The sequence below is a fragment of the Pleurodeles waltl genome, chromosome 5 (genome assembly GCF_031143425.1).
Source record: "Pleurodeles waltl isolate 20211129_DDA chromosome 5, aPleWal1.hap1.20221129, whole genome shotgun sequence".
NCBI classification, from domain to species: domain Eukaryota; kingdom Metazoa; phylum Chordata; class Amphibia; order Caudata; family Salamandridae; genus Pleurodeles; species Pleurodeles waltl.
The window spans coordinates 680066404-680090256 of NC_090444.1; the positions used below are offsets into that span (position 1 = coordinate 680066404).

Sequence of the window (23853 nt, forward strand, 5' to 3'; positions counted from 1 at the left end):
TAACACTCTAGTCCACTCTATGCCACCCTACAACAATACCCCATTCTACAACACTGTACTCAACTCCCTTAATGCCAATTCATGCCACTTTACTCCACTCTATTCTACAACATACTACACCATTCCACTGTACGCCACTCCACTCTATGCCACTCCACTCTGTGCCACTCCACCGTAAGCTACTTCACTCCACTCTACTTTACAACACTCCACTCTATGTCTCTCCACTCTATGACACTTGGCTGCACTAGCGTGCACAAAGGTTTCTTAGGAAGCTTGGGTAGTGTCCTGCTGTAATCGTTTTCCAGTTAGTTCTCAGGCCCTTGCACCTTAATAACAATAAAATATGTTTTCATGGCATATTTCTTGCACCACAAATTAAAATTAAGTTCTTTGTAATTTAACTCCCACAAGACTTACTTAGATTCAATCTGCTTTTTCTAATGTTCAAAGTTCCTGAACTTTATGAAGTATCAAAAGAAATCAGAAAATTTGAAGTAGCACAGTTCAGTTTCACACTCCTCTAATCAGTGCTTGGCATGATTGTGGCTCTCAGGGAATGCTGTTGAATATTCATCTTCTAAAGTGTATAAAACACACGTACGCGCACTTACCTGTATATTTGTCTTTTGGCAGGTTAGTGAAGGATGCCCCGTGGGATGAAGTCCCTCTTGCGCATTCATTGGTTGGATTTGCTACCGCATATGATTTCTTGTATGACCACCTAAGCAAGACCCAGCAAGAAAAGTTTCTGGAGGTGATTGCTAGTGCGTCTGGATATATGTATGAGACGTCATACCGACGTGGATGGGGATTCCAGTATTTGCACAACCACCAACCCACCAATTGTGTGGCCCTGCTGGCTGGAAGCCTTGTCATGATGAATCAAGGTTAGTAATTATAAAGCAGACTGGTAGAAGTCCTCCACTGTCTTTCACCTAGCTGGTACACCGGATACACATTGGTTGCAAATGATCCCAAAGGCATGCTGGTTAATTAAAGTGAGACTGACTGTAGATGGTTGCCCATCCTTTTAAAAATGTTATCCACAGTCAGTATTGAATAAACAATCTAATCTTTAATTGATTACATTGTTGGCACTTCCTCTTAGGCTCTTAATATGAGTGGCCTGGCTATTATTGCACAAGAATCGACACTGAGGTGTATGGAACATGTTGTGCATGATCATTTTTGCCTATTACGAGCTTTTTCCCTAAAAAAAAGGGCATGAAATATAGATTTTGGTGCTACCAGCTCCAAGTTCAGACATTTGCTGGAGCTGCCGAAATGTATCAAAAACATTCCGTTTCTGTTGTACTCAGTGTGTGACAGGTGGGACATAAGTCGCAAAACTCTTATTTCTGTTATATGAGGTAGAGTTAAAGGTTCATTCTTAATGAGGGCCTTAATTTGCGGTTATCGTCACCATTGCTATACCACCTAACGGTGAGGGTTAAGGTCCCACCCGCACAGCCACAAACTAATTTATAAAAATGCCTGAACATTATCTAGCTTCATTAACTTCTTTATTGTTAACAAAGTAACATTTCTGGTAATTAAGTGTAATCACCAGTATTAAAATGTAACTCCCTGTAGTGTTTGGCCAGTTTGGCAAATTAACACCTATATATTACATAAAGTTAAAGGGTTTGTGGCCACCAACTATTGTATGTATATTATTTTGTATGTAGTGCAACCTGCTCCTTTGCCCCCCTGCCAGACTTTTCGAGTTGATACTAGTAGGCAGTGCATTTAGTTCAGAGAACTCTTAGCGATGGACCATTGACAGTGCCAACCTCCATGAGGAGAGGATATACAGTCCACACCTACCTACAAAATGCCGGCATGAGACCCCCACCGAGATTAGGAAACCAGCCAGCAGGGATATCTGCAAACTGGAATGACTCAGGGAGGTAATTTGTCACAGTTTGATAGTAAAATATGATAGAATCTCCCCATTAACCACAAAAGCTTAATGCAATAGTCACTGCTGCTTCATATTCTGAATCCCGTTTTTAAAGCTTTCTAGATCAACAGGACAAAGGATTAAGGCAGGATTACGAAGATCGTTATGAAGAGGAGGGCAAAGAGCCAGAGGTCAGATCCTAGTCAGGAATCTGTCCTTTAATGGGGAATATGGGAACTCATACACAGGAAAGCCAGGAAAGTCAGGCAGCAGTCAAATGTGAGCGTGTGGATCCAGAAGAGTCCATAATTACCTAATAACAGGTGAGAAACCAAGGCAAGCAAGAGAGACCAGGAATGTCTCTCCAGTTAAAGAGTTGATCAGCAAACAAGTCCTCATCTTCCTCCTGGCTCTCTTTGCTCTGCTTGGCTGGATGATGGGGGTAACAAACAAATATTGTATCCAGGCAAGGCGTGTAGCAATCTTCCATAGTCTTGATCCAGGGTGTTATACCTGGCTGCTATACAGGGGCTAACCTACTCTTCACCCATTCACATGTTTCTGCCCAATGTACCAGAAACCCCCCACTGTGAACAGGGTCTCCATGGATGTAGAGCACTCATGCACTGCAGATCACTGCACAGTCCCAGGCACCTTGGGTCGAGGCCCACCTTTCTCTGCCTCACTAGAAATGACGTCACAGTTTTACAAGATAACCAGGCCTGCACAGAGAAAACATGGCCTGTCTCCATATTCCCTCCCCTGCTTTTGGTCCTTGCAGCCCTCTCTTTGTCTCTCTTCTCCAAAATCCGCCACCATACCACCACCAACTTATCACCACCACCCTAACACAACTCTACCAACATCACCCTATCACCAGCCTACCACTCCCTCCCTACCAACACGCTACCAACGCTACCCTACCCCCACAACACCACCCTCTGACCACCATCACCCTCCTGCCACTACCTTACCACCACCATACTGCAAACCCAACAACCACCTTACAGCTACCACCCTACTACCACTATTCGAAGCACCACCACTACTCCATCCAGTCTACCAGCACCCTACCACCTCCACTACCATATAACCATCCTACTACCTCCACCATCCTACCAGTTCTAGCAGCTTCTTGTTTGTCTCTTTTCTCCAAACTCAGTGGCACATGTCACCCACTCTAGAGTCACTCTTCAAATTCAGTGCCATATGGCACCCACTCTAGTGTCACATAGTATCTTACCGAACATTATGCACCATCCAATGTCTCCTCCATGCTTGCTGAAGTGAAATATTGTCTACATAAGTGCAATACAAACACCAAACAAATCTATGAACTAATAGATCCAAATATAGTCATTGGGTTAACACACAGTTATGATGCAGAAAGACATATACTTGCTTTGAAACTGAGTCAAGGTTGCTGAAGGTTTTATGTCATGAGCATTTTGCATAATGTTAAAGAGCAAAAGGTATACTGTCAAACTGTAGTTTCATTGTAGCAGTTGAAGATGGACTTGTGACAAGTATAAAACTAGGTAAAGACTTTGTAGGTTGCTATTAACATGAGAACAAACCTCTGGAACTTGATTGGGAAGATATTGTAGCTTCCTCTCTAGCACGTTCGATACCAGGCATGTGGGCTAATGCGGTAACCTCAAACTCCACCTTGCTGTAAGTCTCCATGGACAAATGATGAATTTGAGTAAATAATTTGAAACTTTTATATTGAAATGCATTCATTTTGTTTGAAATGTCTAACAAGAAAAAATGTGTATTAAACTTTTAAGTCTGTGTTTTTTGCATATAATTCCAAAACATGTAGTTGAAGTCATAAAACAAACGTTTTAAAATTCCTCTGACCCTGGCAATTACATTGTCTTGTTATTGCTTCAACTAAGTAGATTTACCATTTACCATTCAAATTCTAGTGCTTGTCAAATTTTCTCCAGAGAATTGTTAGGATGGGGATACCCCCTGCATGGTAAACAGGCATGTTATCCCTGTCTGAAGTGCCTGACTGCTTATGAAACTGTTATACTGACTTTTTGTTTGGCCCAGGGGCCACACTAATTTTGTCTGTACTCAGAAGCCTAGACCTGTCCCTGGTAATATAAGGTCCAGAACTTATTCTCTGACCTTGAAGGGTGCATACAGCATGCCCTCATAATGGACATAAGACAATTGAACATGTCCTGTGTGAGTCACATAAAGTGTTGGTGGCAGTGTACTGAGCCTTTGTGAATCAATACTGTGACCAGGCCCTTTCCTCTGTGTCAAGGAGAGGGCAGTCCATGAACCCCTTTCATATAAAGTTCCACAGTTTTGTGATCCCCAGATCCTTGTGTTGATATACCCTGTGTGTGGATGTTCAATCAGTGTGTAATATATGTTAGGTCATTGTGATGAGAGTCTGAGTACTAGGACCAGTAGATTCCATTTTGTTGGATCCAGGTTTACCATGGCACAAGATGAAGGATGGATACAGCTTTTGCAGTCAGTGGGATTGTATTCACTGTGTTCATGTGGCTGGATGGCTGAGACCCAAACACTGATGGGAGGGAGAATGGAGATAGGGCTACCCATAGAAATTCAATGAGACTTTGTTAGCAAGAGCCTGCTGACTAGTTCTTCGTGAGCACTTCCATTTGGTAGGTCTTAGGGGTGGGACTGCTGCTTCTTTTGTTCAGGATGAGGATGTTTCTAGGCAGGACCTGCCCTTTAGCCTTGCCTTGATTGCTGCGTCAGGGAGGCTGATGAGAGCCATGTGCAAAAATCTGACTCTTCAATTGTGCTCTTGTTTTAAATACTCCTACATTGAGCTAGTATAATTGCTACCAATTTTGAGAGCCAACACCTTGCACAAAGAATGTGTATAAGAAACAGCAGCCATAAAATGACATTTGAAAGGCACTCATCCTAAACCGGTCCTTAAAACCTAGACAGTGGATCCAAAACCCTTGTCTGTAAAAAATGTATGAAGTGGGGAATCCAAAACAACCCACTAGTTTCTGTTTACACGTTCTTATTAATGACGGAAAGGAGAAGTCCCACAGTACTAAAGGAATGCTATGTGACAAAGGTTGGTGTCTGCATGACAGCCAGTCTCCTGGACGTGTGGGTACATCATCTGTAGTCTGCACTTTCTGCTGGAAAAGCAGAGGGAATGCTTAGAGTATTAGAAAAGGACAATCCAGGAGAAGCCAGTGTGTAGACGGGATCTCCATGTCTCCCTGAACCTTCTGGTTGTGAATTATATGAAAGAATTATGCAGATATCAAGCACTGTTTGTGATAGGCTGGCGACGCCGCTCCATCAGTGCAGGGGTGGGAGACCTGATGGGCATGTAGGCTGAAACATTTGAAGGTCTTCTGAAGACTAAGATTGGCCCAGAGGTTGCCCCAGCCATACTAGCATACCATCTGCACCGGTGCTACAGAGGCCACAACTGCCAAAGGCCAGCTCTGACCACTGAAGCCATCGTGTTAAAATCCTGAAGTCGTCAAATTCTGAGTGAGGCTGTAGTTGCAACCCCGATAGCTCAACAGTCACCACTGCGGGAACAGGGCCACTGCACCCATCTTTCCTGCATCATCCTAGATTGCAACAACAGCATGTAAATAAAACCAGGGTTTGAGAAATTTGAGAGAACGAGAGATTATGTTGCAGACCGAGGTCTGCAAAACAAACTTAGGACTTTGAATGAATTATCACAAAAACGTGAAGACAAACTGAATTAGTAGGTCCATGTACATCTTAGGGGTAATCTAAGATAGGTTCACCTGTGCCAAATCAGTGCTCTGTTTTGAAATTGTACAATAGGATTTACAGATGCTGGGGATCTCCATTAGCACAGGAGGGCACCAAATGTTGTAGTGCCTTAATGAAAATCGCAGACAGTGTTAGAGCCCTATGTCTGATTCCTGTAATTATGCTTTGTAGTAATTATGTAGTTCTATTCAAAAGATACACATTGTTTTGGACAATAGTTTACTGTGTCTGTTGGTTTGCTGTAAGTTCTGAGCTCTTCTCCCTCACACTGCTGCCCTGAGAAGCCTTTGGCTACTCACATTTGCTGCCCTGAGGGTGCACTTGGCCCAGTTTGCAAAGCCATAGTAAGATGGACCCAAGGACACCAGTGCCAAATGACCTTAACCGGCATTTTTGGGGCCCAGTAGCTCCTATCTTTAATATGCCCCCTTCACCACCCTACAATGGGGTCTGACAAGTCCATTGGTAAGTTTTTTCCAGCTAATCTATACCAATCGTAAACGCAGTTTTGGTTATTGGACATGCCTGAAGGTAATGAGATTGCTGCTGAGTAATGGGCGATATTATACTGATTCTGTGTCTATGCACCCTTTCTTGCATCCCATTTTTCACTTGTGAGCTATTTTCACTCGTCACATTTTGCCTGCTTTAAGGAGGTCTGTTATACAGGTGAAAAACTCTGGAGCTGCAGTTTATCTGCAAATCGTATAATTCCCAATTTAGACAGTAACTCCTGTCCCATTGCACAATGCTTAGTGGTAAAGTGGTCATAACTAGGCCCTAGTATGCAAGACAACTAAAGTAATGTTGAATGTGAGGTGGGAATAATTGCAACCTTGCACACGAATGGTCAGGCAGGTAGAGTGGGCAAGATGCGTTCTTGCGCTTTAAGAGTCCATTAGTCTAGTGTCACCAGTTAGTGATCTGAGACACAGCAAGAGAGGACTGTGCCAGACAGAGCTGTTCACTTGAAGAGCATGATCTGACCAGCATAAAGTATACAATAGCACTACCACCAAAATGAACAATTCAGAGATTAGACAGAGTTAGTAGTTTAAAGTTATGGAGTGAGAGAATGAATGATGGTAGCAAGACCAGTAATGTTAAACTACACTAGTAAATGGGAGAAACAGCTTTCTTAATTACCTTGATCCAGAAAGAGGGGTGAGAAGTGTTTGTGATCAAAAGGATTTACTATCCTGTGGACTGCCATTATCAACGACCGATGTTACATCATTCTTACAGATGATAGAACATAATACTACAGCTACAAGTAATACATTTGATAAACTATGAACACATCCTGAATGTGGAGGGTAGAATCCACCCTTTTTAGGTCTCGTCAGAGACAGCGCATGCGCTGTCACTTCTGAGACATTTTGTTAGCTTACAGGGGCTTTGTGCCTGCCCGTTGCCTACCCTTGCTTGGCTTCATAATCACTTCCTTGGCCTTTGCCTCTCTTTGGTCAGCGCATGCTGGCTTCATGGCCCAAGTACTGCTTCCTTTCGCAATCCAGTTTCCTTCTTCTGCTACCGCGCTTTCGGAGCCACTTTTATTTAGATGTCACGTTTTTTGGGGAGAATCCTTCCTCTATGTGTGCTTTCTGTCTCTGCCTATTTGTGTATTCTACTTGCAGCTCTTTGTAAGAGTGCATGTGTTTTTAGTTGTCTTGCTCCTGGTTTTGCGCCACACAGTTGCTTTCAGTGCTCGATTCCTGTGTTCATTCCCTTTTACTTTTCTTCCTCTTCCCTTCTGCTCTTTGGTGCAGCATAACAACACCAGAAGTCGACGAGTTGTTGGCATGACTTTAAACAATGATTCCAAAATACGTTAATGGCTTTGCACTATCTCTATTAAGCAATCACTTATTTAGTTTGTACGAAGTGCTTTTTGGATACATTTTGTGTGATTAAAAGGATATCTTGGGTATGATTAAAATGTTTTATGCAAAAAACAGGGGGTGTTTTAAATTGGTTTATGTTTGCATAATTACGAACTGGATAGAACAGTGGTTCCCAACCTGTGGTCCGGGGACCACTGGGGGTCCGCGAAGACATCTCAGGGGGTCCGCGAGAGCTTAGAAAATGAAAAATTATTAACAAATATTGACAAATTAGGTCCTCGGCTTCCAGTAATGACTCAGGCGGGGGTCTCCGGATTCCCATGATGATTCAGTGGGGGTCCCTGGGTTCCATTAATGTTAAATTGGGGGTCCACAGAAATCAAAATGTTGGGAACCACTGGGATAGAACATTCTAGCATGAAAATAATCACTAAACTGTCAGGAGTTTTTTGCATGTTTGGCCGCTCCTTTTGTGCTTCTTCCTACAGCATGATGTGTACATTTTAATCAATTATACCATACCACACCACCCTATACAATGACAGGCCATACCATACTATAAAATGACATACCATACCATGCAACAAGCCATACCGTATCATATTATGCAATGGCAGGCCATACCATATTATACTATTATATACAATGACAGGCCATATCATACCATACCATACTGTACAATGACATACCATACCATAGTATACAACGACAGGCCATGCCACACCATAAAATGACAGGCCATACTAGACTACACAATGACATCACATACCATATCACCACATAATACCATACCATTAGATACAATGACAGGCCATACCATACCATACCATACTATACCATACCATACAGTACTATATAATGCCAGGCTTTGTCATACTATACCATATACAGTGACAGACCATACCATACTATACAATGACAGACCATACCATACTATACCATAGCATATGATACAATGACAGGCAATATATACACTGTACCAAAGCATACTACACAATGGCTGGCCAAACCATTCCACAATATACATTGCTTGCTCCACCTAGTGCCCTGCCAATACTGCCAATGACAATACCTACACAACTACCAATGATTACACTGCTACAAGTGTCGAAATCAGACTGTTTGAGGCTCCCTACCCTATAAGAATGGCTTGGGCAGCAGGTATTAGTTGTTTTTCTTGTATACTAAATCAATAAACAACTGTTGTTCTGCTCATCTCAATTAAGTGCTGGTGCTGAGCACCGGAAACCACCAGCTCAAACTAAACACTGAGTGACAGGCCAGACCATATCATGCCACACCATACTATACACTGATAGATCATACCATACTATACCATACTATAATATGACAGGCCATACCGCACCATGCCACATTATACAATGGCAGGCTATACTACACTATACTGTACAATTATGGGCCATCCCATAGCATAAAATACTCTGGTCTGAGGCGCTATAGTAATGAACATGTACACTAAGATGTCCAGAGATATCCCATTATTAGGACAAAAACCAGCACCCACCAAACATGGCATGCTTCATCATAGGGTTTCTCCTCATACCACAATAAATTATGGTGTGGGTTCCAACGCCTAAATAAAATAGGAGGAGCTCTTTGGATGTCTTGATAAGACCCTATGTGAGACAATACAGAGTGTGAGAAAATGAAAATAACGATCAGTCAAGTCAGTTAAAACTGACTACCCCACGGACGTTAAGCGTTATTCTTCTCTGTCGGGGTTCAGGGCTAAAATCTATGGACAAATGAGTATACAGGGAGGAAAATTCAATCAACCCTGGTAATATTCTTTTATTTGGTCAACATGTTTCTACCCACCAATTACCCTTATCTAAGGTGGAGACAAGTGTGGTAGTGCATGTTGAAAGTTATATGGTTCCCCAATTACAAACCAGCAAAGTTTGGGGTATAAGTAGTATTCCATTTTAAACAAGGTAAGGGCTGAGGGCACCTGATGTGGATTTCAGTGTCATGTTTCAAAGTTGGTTATGGCTTAAAGCCAAACCAAAGCCTGTTGCAAAAAATCTGTGAGAAAATGTAAAGCTTCTGTTGGCAATAGATTATCCATCAGTGGATATCTGGGCATGTGTCCATGCTGAATAGTTGTAGTACAGTGATGTACAGAACGTCTATGTAACTAACACATTTATTAAATAAGGGTGTTAATTTCCAGAACTTAGCTGAAGATTCTGAGGCTTTGCAGATTGTTGAATGATGCAGAACCCAGTAGGGTTGACCCATGTGGAGAGAGTTTAACTCATACTCTGTTTGTAAACAAGGCTCTAAAGTTGTATGCCTTTGTGCTCATCTCAAGAACATGTGTAGTGTATTTTAGCAAGCTATGGAGAGCTGGCCGAAAGCAGTGGGCCTGCCAGAAGAGCTCAGCCCCCTCCTGCACCGCAGGGCTGTGGGGGGCTTTGTTACCCCACTGGCCAGAAGGTGTGTTATCAGTGATAAAGGCAAACCCACCAACTTGAATTAGAATTGTGGTCAGGTGAAGTCTTTAAGCTCTAAGAGTGAGATCCTCTTATGGTGAAGAGTCTTTTGGAAGGTGTTAAAGAGGGCTAACCTAAAGCGGTTTTTGAGACAGACCTAAAAACTAAGCCATGCTTATCTATGCCTATTTGTGGATGTCATTTTATGTAAACAAGCAGGGATAATGGGGGCGTGACCAACAAGATGGCGGACGCTCTTTGAGCGAGCTCTGAGATGCATCCCCGTTATCCTGCAAACATCAAGCAGTATCAAGAGAAATGGACGCCCGGACTGCCTGTGCTGCACTTTCCTTGGATTACTGCTGCTGTGGTTTGCCTTAGCTTAAATATTTCTGCACTGTGGGGCGAGGCATGGACTGCGTGATTGGTCGTGGCCTGTGACCGCTTGGTGGACATGGGCAATTCCTACTGTCCCCGCCGCCTGCACTGTCCTGCAGCTGACTGTAGTGCATCCCTGCATTGACTCTGTGGCGCTGGGCCCCTCTTCCTACTCATTATCTAGACAATCTCACTGGTCCTGAGCAGTCCCTCACCGAACGCCTGATACTACTTAGATAGGGCTCTTGCCCTGCAGGTGCTGCACCGAGGTCTGAGGCCTGGGTGGGCACAATTGAGTCACAGAGCCCAGGTGGAGTCTGGGAGACATGACTATCATGCAGCAGTGTTGGAATAGGTGACATGTCACCATTTATAACATACGACTCCTGGGTGGACAAAAGTGAAACAACACAGCACTGGTGATTCGGTCTCAAAGCGCTGTACCTAACAACGATTGAGCTTCTGCAAACAGGAGAGAAATAGAGATAAATTTAGGAGCTACAGTCTTCCTAGCTACACCAAACGTCCGTTCACTTGAACTATCAAATGCTTTCCATGCACAGTGGGATCGGGAACAAGAGCATGTTGTTGCCCCAGCTGTGAACTGAGCTATTCATGCATGTCTGGGCCCCACCTCCCCAATCCAAATGCCAACCGCATGCCTGAAAATTAGCCCTCCAAATGGAATTGTTCACTAACTCATCAACACAACTTAAGTCTCTTGCAGCCAACCCCTCCTAAATTTGCCCCCCCCTAAATTTGCCTTGTGTGGCAGTGCTATTCTCAGCGCTCCTGTAGGTAAAAGACACACTAACCAGTCAACTGCTAAAATGTGTCACAGACCACATCTTTGATACTGCCTCTACCTCACTGCGGGTCATACATTGTTATTGCGCTCCTTCGCCCTGTCCGCCCTACCTCAACTTGGGTCACCAGCAGAGTTTCCATATTTATTGGACAACCGTGGAGTACGGCTGTCAACCGTGGGCCACTCATGCAGTAACACCCAGGGCAGTCTAGTGCACCCATCAGTGACCCTCTCCACTTCTACCATGAACAGTGCTCCGGTGGTGCCTTCACCTCAGTCATCATCGCTAGACAACAAACTTGACTCAGTACTAGCTGCCACAGAGCAATCCAGAGCATCACTAGAAACTAAATTTGACAGTGTGGCATTAGATCTTACATTGCTGCATGTGGACACCCAGAAACTGGCTGACAGATTTGCTCTGGCAAAACAAGCACTCACAGATCTCAAGCCGCAAACCACCAATGTGACATCTTCTCTACAATCATTGCAAGATCGTGTAAGAATTCCGGAGCAAAAAGCTGTAGGTACGGAAGGGAGATCAAGGAGAAATAACAAATGGATGGTGGAACTGCTGGAGAATACTGTAGTTTGTGAAGCAACAAACTACATGTAACACTGGCTGCGTGACCTTCTCCCCCTACAAACACTGTTGCAGTACTTTTCTATAGAGCACTTGCACTGGGTTCCATCCGGGTGACCCCCACCAGGAGCTGGCTCCAGTCCAATGGTCTTACGTGAGACCAGAAAACTCCAAGAGATAAAATTAAACAATGGTCATGTCATATTCTTTCTAGATTGCACAATAACAGTCTAGAAATAGCGTGGCTCATTTATGGCAGTGGAAAAGAGACTCTGTGAACTGGAGCTGAAATACTCCTTTCTTTTTCCGGTGAGTCTTCGTGTGGTGGCGGGAAGCACCATGCACTTCTTTGACTATGGAAAACGCCTGGCTACGGCTCTATGCATGCAGCCCACACGTCAACGGATCATCCCAATCAGGCGCATCTATGGTTAGGGAAAGGATCAGTGGTCACGAGGCCAACCAGATAGGGACCAGCTTACTGCTCTTAAGTCGACACCAAATCTGGAGGAGATCATAACGGAACATCAGTGGGTGCTGCAGCATGCTGCCCCCATCACAGATCACACTCACCTATCCGGTCCTGAGGGTGACCTGATACTTCCAGTGTTGAATGTTCAATGTCAGCTTGGTCTTCCTGCATAGAATAAGCGCACCGCCCAGAGGTGACCCCACAAACAGCTGGTGATATTGTATAGTCTGTTCCTTGCTTTGCATTACTAGCTGAGTGTCAGCATAATGTAGTGCACGATAATTGTATGTATACCTTTGTCTCCATAATGGTCATATGCCTCAGGATCTAAACACACAACAAATTCCTCTGCATCACTCCTGGGTCTGTGTAGCAAGGGGCTGCTGCCTTTTGCCTTCCAGAAATGTCCATTCTGATCTGCTGTTGCTCTTTGCTGTTTGTAACCAGGGGTCATGTAGCACTAAAGACTGTTGTATTCCCCCCAATACATAGTATTTGAGTAGAACTGGTACGTATCTGATACTCATTGGTTTGGGTGGACGCTCGGTTGGTGTACTGTTAATATGGTATTAAATGTTTTGCCTTTTTTGCTGTCTGTTACATGTTTCTATTGTACAAAAGCTAAACATATCCTCTGCTCACCCTCTCACCCCCACTATCCCATCGACACACATCAGCGCAGAGCTACCACTACATTTCGTGGTGCACCCTTTCCTATACCTGCCATCACTACCATGGCGTCTATTAAAGTATTGGCATGGAATGTCTGGGGGATCCATACCCCCAAGTGTAGATAGGCTATCTATTCCTACCTTGGAGGCATGCTATAAATGTCGCCCTTTTGCAGGAATCACACCCGACTCACCAAGAAGCCACTAGGTTGCAGAGCCTATGGTGCGGCCAGGTATACACTGCTGGTTTTCCTCGTATTCTTGTGGGGTGCTGCTCTGGATTAAACACGGCACTCTGTTCATCTCAGGTGAAGTGGTCATTGATCCAAAGGGCCGATATGTGTTTGTTAGGGGAAGCCATCATATCCTACTGGGTAGCATCTACACCTCTAAAGTGGAACAGGTGAGACTTCCGGAGTCTACTCTTACTAATCAATGCCCCATTCCCTGCATGTGAGGATTGACAGGCTGTTGTCCACCCAGGATAACCTCCCTAGTATTACCCCGATAGACTACCTAGGCCACACTCACTCTGACCATAATCCCCAGTACTTACAATTTGCCTGTGAAATGCACCCTCCCCCTATCCCAACCTGGCATTTACAATCAGCAGCCTTAGAAGACCCACCCTTTTGCGAGTCCGCTGCCACAGCAATTGTTGAATATTTTGACCTTAGCACTGACACTACCGCAGCATGCTCTACAGAATGGATTGCATTTAAGGTCACAATGAGGGGGCACTGCATGGGGGTTCACTGGAACATAAGGCGACAGCTAGACACAGAAATTCTGAGTATTGAGCAGTAGTCGATGCAGATAGAGAAGGAGATTGTAATTAACCCCTCCAGGCATCACAAACTGGCTAAAGTACAGGGCTAACACGTCGCCCTACTTGAACACTTGTGTTGCCATAACTACACGGCCCATTCGCCCAAAACACACACTGCTGCAGATAGGGTGGCTCACTCCTGGTGAGGTTACTAAGGCGAGATTGCCCAGGCGGCCCCATAGCGGCACTCCACTCTCCTACAGGCCCTATGCAATACACACAGCAGGAGCTAATACCCTCTTATACTCCCTGTACCGATCAACCATGATGTCTGCATCGGAAGCTATTGCCTCTTTTCTAACTACAAAGCCCCTTCCCTCCCTAACCCAGGACCAGAGAGAGGAGCTGGATGGTTCTATCATGCCCCTTGAAATACGTGAGACGATAAGGAAGTTAGCGACTGGTAAGACTCCAGGCTCTGGTGGCCTCCCGGCAGAATTCTATAAAACCTACGCCATGTTACTTCCGCCTCGATTGCACTCATTTTATGAAGAAGTGCTGGAAACATCTAGGCTTCCAGCCTCCCTTTGTGAGGCACTCCTCATCTCCCTACCGAAGCCTAACAAAGCCCCCAAGGCCTTGAGTTCATACTGCCCACTGGCGCTGCTAAACACAGGTTACAAAATCCTGGCAAAAATATTAGCTGATCGCCTATCCCCATTGATGCCGAGTGTGGAGCATTCTGACCAAAATGGGTTTGTGCCCACCAGAAACACATCACTTAACCTCAGACATGTTTTTTGCATAATGGAATGCATCCCAGCAGCGTGGCCTAGGGCAGGTTGTGTGGTCCTTGATTTGGAGCAAGCATTCGACTCCTTGGAGAGGGTGTACTTGCTCACTGTTCTGTCTCGCTAGGGGAATGGGTAATGTTTCTTAAAGCTTATTCGACTACAATCCACGCTTCCAACGGCCAGAGTGAAGACAGGCTCACTAGTTTCAGACCCTATTTGTGTGGATAGGGGCACGCATCAACCCCATTGTCTCTGCTGTAGTTTTCCTTAGCAGTGGAGTCACTGGTGGCTCGCCCCTCTGTGTTGGGTCATGACTGGGGTATTCCCTTTTGAGACGGTGTCCATACTGTCTCACTTTAGGCTGATTACCTTCTGGTATACTTAAAGAATATATTGTTAATTCCTGAGATGATCACTCACGCCCTCCATCAGTTTGCCTTTGTATTGGGACTCAAGGTTCAGTGGGGCAAATCCTGCCTATTCCTTCTCTCCCCGCATGCTCCAAATCCCAGAGTCTCTCTTTCAACATCTCTTATGGTCTGGCAGATGCACACGTTTAGATATCTAGGGATATATATATATCACAAATCAGCAGACCTGCTGGAGTGCAACCTGATGCGTGCTGTTGCATCACTGTGCTCTCAGATGACCTTCTGGCAGACTATGCCCTTAACCGTTAGGGGCAGAGTGGCTCCACTGAAAATGTTGGCCCTCCCTCGGCTCCTATATTACTTTGCCAAACTGCCGCAGTATATTTGGGCTTCATTCTTTCGATCATTCAAGAGGGTCATCAAGCGCTTTGTTTGGGACAACTCCAGGTGTCGCGTGGTGCTTTGTAAACCGTACCAACCCACTGACAGAGGGGGTCTAGTTAACCTTAATTTTGAGCACTATTATTTAGCATCCCAACTCACATGGGTTGTGAAATGGCTTGCTGAAAGGCAGCTTGCAGACACCGCTATGTCACTATCAGCCTGGACCCAAGATAATATATTCCGGCTGTTCCACCCCTGTAACCGACCTCCTGCATCCAAGCCGACCCTATTACAGATAGTGCATAGATATTACAGGCATAGCCATTGCCTCACCAAATCGGTCACACTCTATTCCCCAGCTTTGGGACTATAGGGTACGCTGCGCGACAACTACTTCACTACTGTATCAGTGGGCAGTGGGTGTTCTGTATAGTGATGGCACTCTCTTATCTTATGATACACTGGCAGGGGAAACATTTCTACCCCCCAAGCAATTCTTAATACACACATTCCTTATTTACGCACTAAGGCAGCAGTGGGGAGAGATATTTAGTAATTTCATGGGCGTGTCGACGTTTAGTACCCTGGTTGGCTAGCTCTCTGCCCGCACAAACAGCACCATCGCTCGCATCTCTATGCGAGAGTTGGGAGTTGAACCTTGCTCGTCCCTGCTCCGATAAAGAATGGTCTACTGTACTAGAGAGTCCTATTTATATTTATATCACACGGAATGCATGGTTCCAATTTTTGCCTGGGGAAAACGACCTTGCATCAATGAGATGCAAGGGAGGTGTTCCCGGGCAAAAAATGACTCTAAGGCTCTAGCACATTATTTATCCTCCTGTCCAAAAATCACACACGGGGAGGAGGAGGGGTACAAAAATGGTGCAAAGCTTGCTTTGCACCATTTTTTAACGCCTGGGTCAGGGCTGGCTTTAGGGGACCTGTGGGCCTATTTCCATGGTGGAGCATGGAATAAGCCCACAGGTGCCCTCCCCAGACCCAGGGGCACCCCCACCCACACCAGCGGGACAGAAGAGGATGGGGGACCCCATCCCAGATAAGTATAGGCAAGTACAGGTAAGTATTTCTTTTTTTTCAGGTGCCATTGGGGCCCTGAAATGGGCCCCCTTACATCGCACTGGGTGCAGTGGCCATGCCCAGGGGACCCTGGTCCCCTGTGCTGACCATTGTGGTGGTGGACATGACTCCTGTCTTCTCTAAGACAGGAGTCATGTGGTATGGATGGTTCTGTGACAGAAAATGACTCTAGGCAGTTTCAGTCATATTTTTTACTCTAACCTGCCTAACGTCATTTTTGGGTGCACAATCCCTGTTCTTCCATACCGCCAGCCCCACCGGCTAACGTCATTTTTTTTTACGCTAGCCTACACTTTGCACGAGCTTTCACTATTCCATAAATATGGTGCCCGGCTGGTGCTCAGAAACGGTGCAAGCCGGTGCTAAACTTTTTGGTGCAAAACTGCGTTGGTGCAGTTTTGCACCAAAAAGAATAAATCAGGGTCTTGGTGTGCTACCTGCTGTGCTGTGCGTAGGTGATGTGCATTTATTTCTATTTTAATACTGAGGGTGTAAATGTTATGAAACGTGTATTAGCATGTTAGTTAATGTTTTTCTTTCTATTCATATTCTGGATAATCCATTTGCAATGTTTTCGTTATACACACGATACACTGTACAGTGTTGCTATAGCTGGTTTCCATGCACTTATATCCGCAGGATTAGAATTCTAGTCTTCTGGTTTAATTGCAGACCTATTGTCTACCCGACCACAGTGAGACCAAGGAGGTTGCGAGCACTTGCAATAAATATTTTTGTTCTGGAAACTAACGTTTTTTCTTTGAGTGCAAAGAACCATATGACAAGCAGCAGCCCTACTCATCAGTGTCCAATACTTAATCGATTTAAAAGCACTAAACGTTCTGCAGCCTAAGATTGGCTCCATTTTATTTTTTTGAGACAAAAATCATTTTGGGGTTAATCTCGAAATAATTTGGGGCAAAATATCTTAAGCTGTCCTCTTTACCTGTATTTTATCTCTTTTTCAGAATAAGAGATATACGTGATCTTCTTTATCGTGTTTTACAATGTAGAGCCCAGAAATCTAACCTTAATGTTTTATTGTTTTATTTTCTTAACTCTAAACTTAACACTGAATCTATCACTCACCAACTAAAATCCCAATTTATACCAAACTCTAACATTGCCCCTTTACCAATCACTCGCCCTATACATTATTCTTATTATTACCCCTTACTTATCCTTAAATCAACCCCACATTTTGGCTCCATGTGATTGACGTTAAACCTACTAAACATTCAATCTACCTAACATTAATCTCCCTAAATTTATATCTACGTAATGTTAAACCTACTTAAAATTAAATCTGCCAAACTTTAAATGGATGTAACTTTATATAGACCTGATGTTAAATTAAAATTAAAACTTGGCTGACTTTAAACCTAACTAATGGTGAACATACCTATTTTTTAACTCTCCCATCTCTAAACCTCACTAACTTTACCCCTGCATGACTTTAAATCAATTATTAAACCTAACTTTCACAATAACTATGTAACCTAGCACATGTCTAATTCTAATCCTATCCAATCCTCAAACCTATCCCGAACAATACAACTAACCCTTACCTGGACCTAGCTCCAGGGTTTTTGCCTTCTTCGTTTTTGAAATATTGTTTGTGCTCCAAAATAATTGAACTCCCCAAAGCTTTTGTCACCAAAGATTGGCACATCCTCCAGTCATCTGACACCACAATTGGACTATAATGGAATTACAGCACAGTTGAAAGATTTGGGGCATTGGTTTGTGGTTCATCATAACGGCATCCAGGATTTTATTTCCTAGTTACTCATGCTCACTCTTAGTCTTAAGCAGCAGCCAACAAGCACTTGGTCTATCCATCTGACTTTTCCTGGGGACCTTGCACAGCTCTTTTGTGTTATTAAATATAAACTGAAAGTGTGGTTAGCAAGGTTTCGACCCCTTTTAATGGAAAAGGAACTCATCATGGGCTGTATGACCAATAAATATTGTTCAATGTTAAGCATAATATGTGACTGATTAAATGTGTTTGTCCAATGCTGTATTTGCCCTGAATTTTATAAGGGAACAGGGGTTCCTTGGATAGAGGGTCTATAGATTTAAATACCACATAGCTACATAATTACCAGCTATGACATGGGTTCAAAAATGCCGATGTTTATTGCCTGTAATAATTGGTTTGCCCGGCTATTTTCTAGACTTTGTTGGTTCTGATGGGTAAATCTGGTAACTCGTTTTGCCCCAAGGTCAGTTGGTAACTCGCATGCTGCACAACTGGTTCTATTACTGATAATTTGGTAGTCATTTTTTATTTATTTTTGTCTCCAGTAATTACTGCTAGTTGCCCATTCAGGGCCTTGATTGAGGCTCTTAACTACGGTCGATTTATTGAGGACTTCTTAATTGACAGATGTACCTACAAAGGTTTTATTTTGGTGGGTTGTACCATTAGAACCCTTCTGCTGCGCTACTCACTGAGTGATTCGTATAAGCATGGAATGACTTCACAGCTTCATGGCACATAACCTTGCATTGGTGTACTCATACAACAAAAAGTGATTGGTTTGTGTAAGCAGCGATTGGGCTCACTTTTTTGAGACACCAGTGTCTATATACGTTGGTCCTGATTCCTTACTGTTCTAGGACACATTCAGTGGTTTACTAGCTTCAGTTATCAACCTGATACGAGTGTTGGTACAACATGAGATCCTGCATGGCAAATCTTTTCTGCATGTGATGCATGGTGTGGCAACACATTTATATAATATTTTTTGACATATAGCAATTTTGAATCAATTTTTTATTTTATTTTTTCTCTCACAAGTTTTTTTCTTTTCTCCTTTTTTTTTTTCTTCCCTTGCTTTTAACAGTCCTTGGTTATATAGTCTGCGACTATCTGTGTATCTCAGGCATCATTTTTATGTCTTGATGATGATCCCAACAATCAAACAAGAGATTGAAACATCGACCTTTAGTACTTGGACTCTGTACAATAGGATATGTTTTGACATGAGCAAGAATACTGTAAAATTGTGACTTTAACTGTGCTTTTTGTGACACGGGGTATGCCTGAGCAATTGTGATTTTATGGTTTCCAAAACATTTTTGTTTTCCCACTACACTGTTTTCTTACTTTCGTTTGAAATAAATATACTGATTTATTGCATGTTTTCCATAGGTCTCATTGTGATTTTATGTGGTATTTGAATCTATAGTCCTTTTGTCGGAGGGACCCATGTTCCTTTATAAAATACTTGCCCCAGGTCCCTTAGTACCTGGGGGTTGTCCCTTGTGTGTTTTAAAAGTATTTGCCAGGTATGCACTCATTGGCCAAACTTGTTCCTAGTTCTTGAGTGTGATAAAAAATGTGGGCGGGCTCTAAAAGGGGCGTGGCCTAAAAAGCATAACTGTCATTCTTCTACATACGGTTGACCATGACACCCTAACTCAAAGACTCCACGAAGCCGGCATCCAAGGGATTGCTCTCGACTGGATTACTTCCTATCTCCAAAAAAGAGCGAATATCATCCACTCGCCCCCCTTCTGGTCCGGACCCTACCTCACAAAAGCAGGGGTCCCCCAAGGGTCAATCATCTCACCTTTGCTTTTCAACATCTACATGATATCTTTACCAGAACTGATCAATGATTTCCATCTCACATGGTACAACTATGCAGATGACACACAAATACTACTTCAATTAGAAGACCCCAAAAACATTGAAAACTCACAAATCTTCAGTTGCCTCAGAGCCGTTGATCAGTGGATGACCTGGAGCCATCTCAAACTAAATACCTCCAAAACAGAAATACTCATATATGGTGACTGGAAAAATCATGACCCTCTGTGCGTCTGGCCTGACAATCTCAGACCACCTCCTCATTTATCCAAGGAAGTTAAAAACCTAGGAATCACCATGGATTCCAAGCTAACTATGAATGCCCAAGTAGACAAATTAGCACGCACAAGTTTCATCACCTTTAAGACTTTACGACGCATCTTCCCCCACCTCGGATTTCCACACAAGGTGCAAGCTACTATCTCGCTTGTACTATCCAAACTGGATTATGCCAATAGCCTCTACCATGGATCATCTCTATCTGTTATGAAAAAACTACAACGTATCCAGAATTCCGCAGCCAGGCTACTACTACATATAAAGCCGCAAGCCCACATCCCCCCTGCCTTGAGAGCACTACACTGGTTACCCGTTGCCAGAAGATGCACTTTCAAGCTGCTTTGTATCACCCACAAAGCTATACATGGAACAGGACCGCTTTTTATCATAAAGAAAATTACCAAATACATCTAACAAAGAACCCTCCGCTCAAGACCGGCACCCCGCCTTAGAACACCACCATACAAGAAAAAGACTGTAGGTGGTACATCCTTCTCCGTCCAAGCAGCCAAACTATGGAATTCATTACCCCCAACTATAAGAGCCACAGATAACTTTCTTGTCTTCAGAAAACTACTCAAGAGTTGTCTCTTTCCTTCATAACCACCTTTTTCAAACAACTATGAACTGCATATGCCTATGTGGATAAATATTTTTTTCAGATTATATGTATATTTCTATTTATTTATAGTTTCTTTGGAAAATATGTATTGCTACTGTCATAACAATAAAATACACACACACTCTTTAAACCTGTCTGACTAAGTATTTTTTTACCCATGATTCTAATTATGTATTGTATGTGCATATGTGTGTGTATTCGTGTGTGTGTGTGTGTGTATATGGGTATATATATATATATATATATGTGTATGTTGTTTCTGTGCTTGGCATGTTCGTTCATTGCATGGCTCCTGGTTTTTGGGTTGTTATACTAGATATCTATGAATTCATGCTCTCATCTTATCACACTTATCTACTCATCACTCTTATGTCATGTCTCTATCAAACTATCCTCAATTCTCACTCTGACTCATCCCAAATCCCTTCTACCACTTTCATCTCCTAAATATCTCTGCCTAAGCTCTTCCCTCCACCTCCACATCTAACTCACCAAACCTCACTCTACCTCTGTGACCTCCCACACAACCCTACTAAATTCTCCTGCATTCATCTCACCCTGCTACTATGCTCTCCCTAACCCTTCCACATACTCTTCCCCCTCCGCCCCCCTTTATTCATCCCAAGCCTTTGGGCTGAGTAAATGAAGGATATACTCCCAATTAACACTTCTGGATTTCTTTCCTCCTCCACCCCTCCATTACTCCAGTCAATCTAACTAACAAACTCTCATATCCGCGGCTCAAATTAACTCATAATAATGCTAAAACTGTACTCATTATTAAACAATACTAATCCATCACTAATTCTTGTTGGGTTCCGGAGTAGCGTGCTACTCATCGAAAAGCGCTTCGACGCCTCGTCAGGGGTAGTAAGCGCTATATAAATACGATTACAATACAATACAATACATTCATTAGTAACGTAACTGTTGTATTATTGTCTCATCGCTACATCATGCTGCCCAGCTCCTAAAACTTGCGATGCAGTAAATGCATGATTTGTGAATGCTGCAAGTCACCTTTATTTGCCGCTCGGTGTCCGCAACTCGCTCTGCAGTGTTTTTGCTTGCCACTGAACAAGGCAAGCATGCCAAATTACAAGATTCCACTACACATTCCGTATGATACAACTATATCTATGTAAGATTCTCTACTAAAAGCAACAATATACACATTTAAACAAAAACAAACAAGCAGCGATAATATATACCCCTGGGAATGGAGATTTGCCAAAACTAGCACCCCCCTTGCCAATGCCAATTTTATCTGCAGTGCTACTTGATTTCTGCAAATTAAAAATATTTGCTGCAGAAATTCTTCTTTTTCCCCATTATTTTAAAGGATCTTATAATGTTAGACATATACATGAATCTATGATTTTGTGAATGTTATCCGGTATTTATGACTGAAAATAGCACTTCCTCGTGTATTTTTGAAGTGGTTTTGAGACAAGAATAGCAATTGATAATAAATGCCTACTTGCAACTGCTTTCTGTGTCATGTATTTTGTGAAAGCTTGGGCAGGAAGATTTGTTTTGAATTAACTGAATGATTGAAAATGAAACAAACCATGACAAACATTGGTATACCTTTGGAAACATTTAATATTTGAGTTGTTTGTTGTACACATACACCCCTATGACAATGTGAGAGGTCTTGTAATTTGACACCAAACTCCATGTGCTTCCCTTTCAGACAATGTTGAGAGCTTTCGTAATCTGACATCAACCTGTATGTTCTTCGTCTTCAGGTTACCTCCAGGAATCGTACACATGGACCAAGCAAGTGCTATCGATCATGGAGAAATCTATAGTGTTGCTCAACGATGTCACAGATGGATCGCTTTATGAAGGAGTGGCCTATGGCAGCTACACCACACGCTCCCTGTTTCAGTACATATTTCTTGTGCAAAGGCACTTTGACATCAACCATTTAAACCATCCTTGGCTTAAACAGCACTTCGCATTCATGTACAGAACTGTTTTGCCGGGTAAGAATCATTGACTGACTGTTCATTTTCAGAAGTATCAAACCTGAAAAAACAACATCATAAAATATCAATAGGTTTAAGGCAAATAATTTTCAGCTATTTATGTGCCGCCTTCCTGAATGTGTAAGTATGTCTGTCCCAGCAACCTTATTTCATCTTGAAGATATTGATCCTACATCTTGAACTCTGTGGACTTGTACACTGTTAAGCCTGACCTAAAAAGGACAGCCCTGGGTATTAATCATGCCCTGAAAATGCTCCTGAACATGCATAAGACCCCTCTATGACAAGCCCCGCTCTGAATTCCTGCTGTATTCCAGTTGGGGTATGGGGGTATCTTATCAGTCGTGGCGCGGTAAAGGGGCAGGGCAGCATGGCGTGTGGCTGGGGGGGGCAAAACAAAAGAAAACATTACTTTTTTTTTTTTAAACGTAACTGACTCCCCACCGCCGCGTCGCTCTTTTGCAGGCCAATCCTAACGTTGCTATCATGCTGCTGGCATTCGATAGGATAGGATTGCCAGAGCATCATGGCTTTGCACTCCCAGGCAGACAGTGCCAGGTTGGAGAGCGCTCAGTGCGCATGTGTTTTTGGCTGGTCCAAGACAGCTGGCCAAAACACACGTGCACTGAGAGGAGTGCACAACAGTCCCTGTCATCCCCCATGGCCCTGCCTCTTTAAAAATAAAACAATAATAAACACAGTTTATTATTGTTTTATTTTTAAAGGTTTGTAGCTGCTGTTGCTGGCGGGGGGTATGCTCATCCGCCATAGCGAAGGAGCCGTCGCTTCATCTTAAATATGGACATTTCCGACTAGAAGCTGATAGCTAGTTCTATTACTTGGGACAATGGCTCATTCTGCCTGTCTCCGACAAACAGTTACCATCTGAGGCCTAGAAAATGAGCCAGGTGAAGTGCTATCTGCCTGCCTGATTCTGAGTTGACTGGGTGCGGATTCGCAACTCATAACTCCACTTCTAATTATGCACAGAAATTCCTCTGTGCAAAAACCGTTGTGGAGTCTTGGCAAATAATCTGGAAAGGGCCCGA

At 43.4% G+C, this 23853-nt stretch overlaps 1 protein-coding gene across 4 annotated transcripts in view; it reads left to right on the forward strand.

The window, feature by feature from the left end:
- The window catches only part of DSE (dermatan sulfate epimerase), a 277759-nt gene that overhangs the window by 182412 nt on the left and 71494 nt on the right, over positions 1 to 23853 (forward strand). For 2 of the 4 annotated variants that reach the window (XM_069234562.1, XM_069234565.1), the window contains 2 exons: positions 637 to 890; positions 22562 to 22801. In XM_069234562.1, the coding sequence (XP_069090663.1) occupies positions 637 to 890; positions 22562 to 22801 (494 nt within the window). The remainder of the gene's footprint in view (positions 1 to 636; positions 891 to 22561; positions 22802 to 23853) is intronic. The other 2 variants (XM_069234563.1, XM_069234564.1) reach the window with 1 other exon arrangement.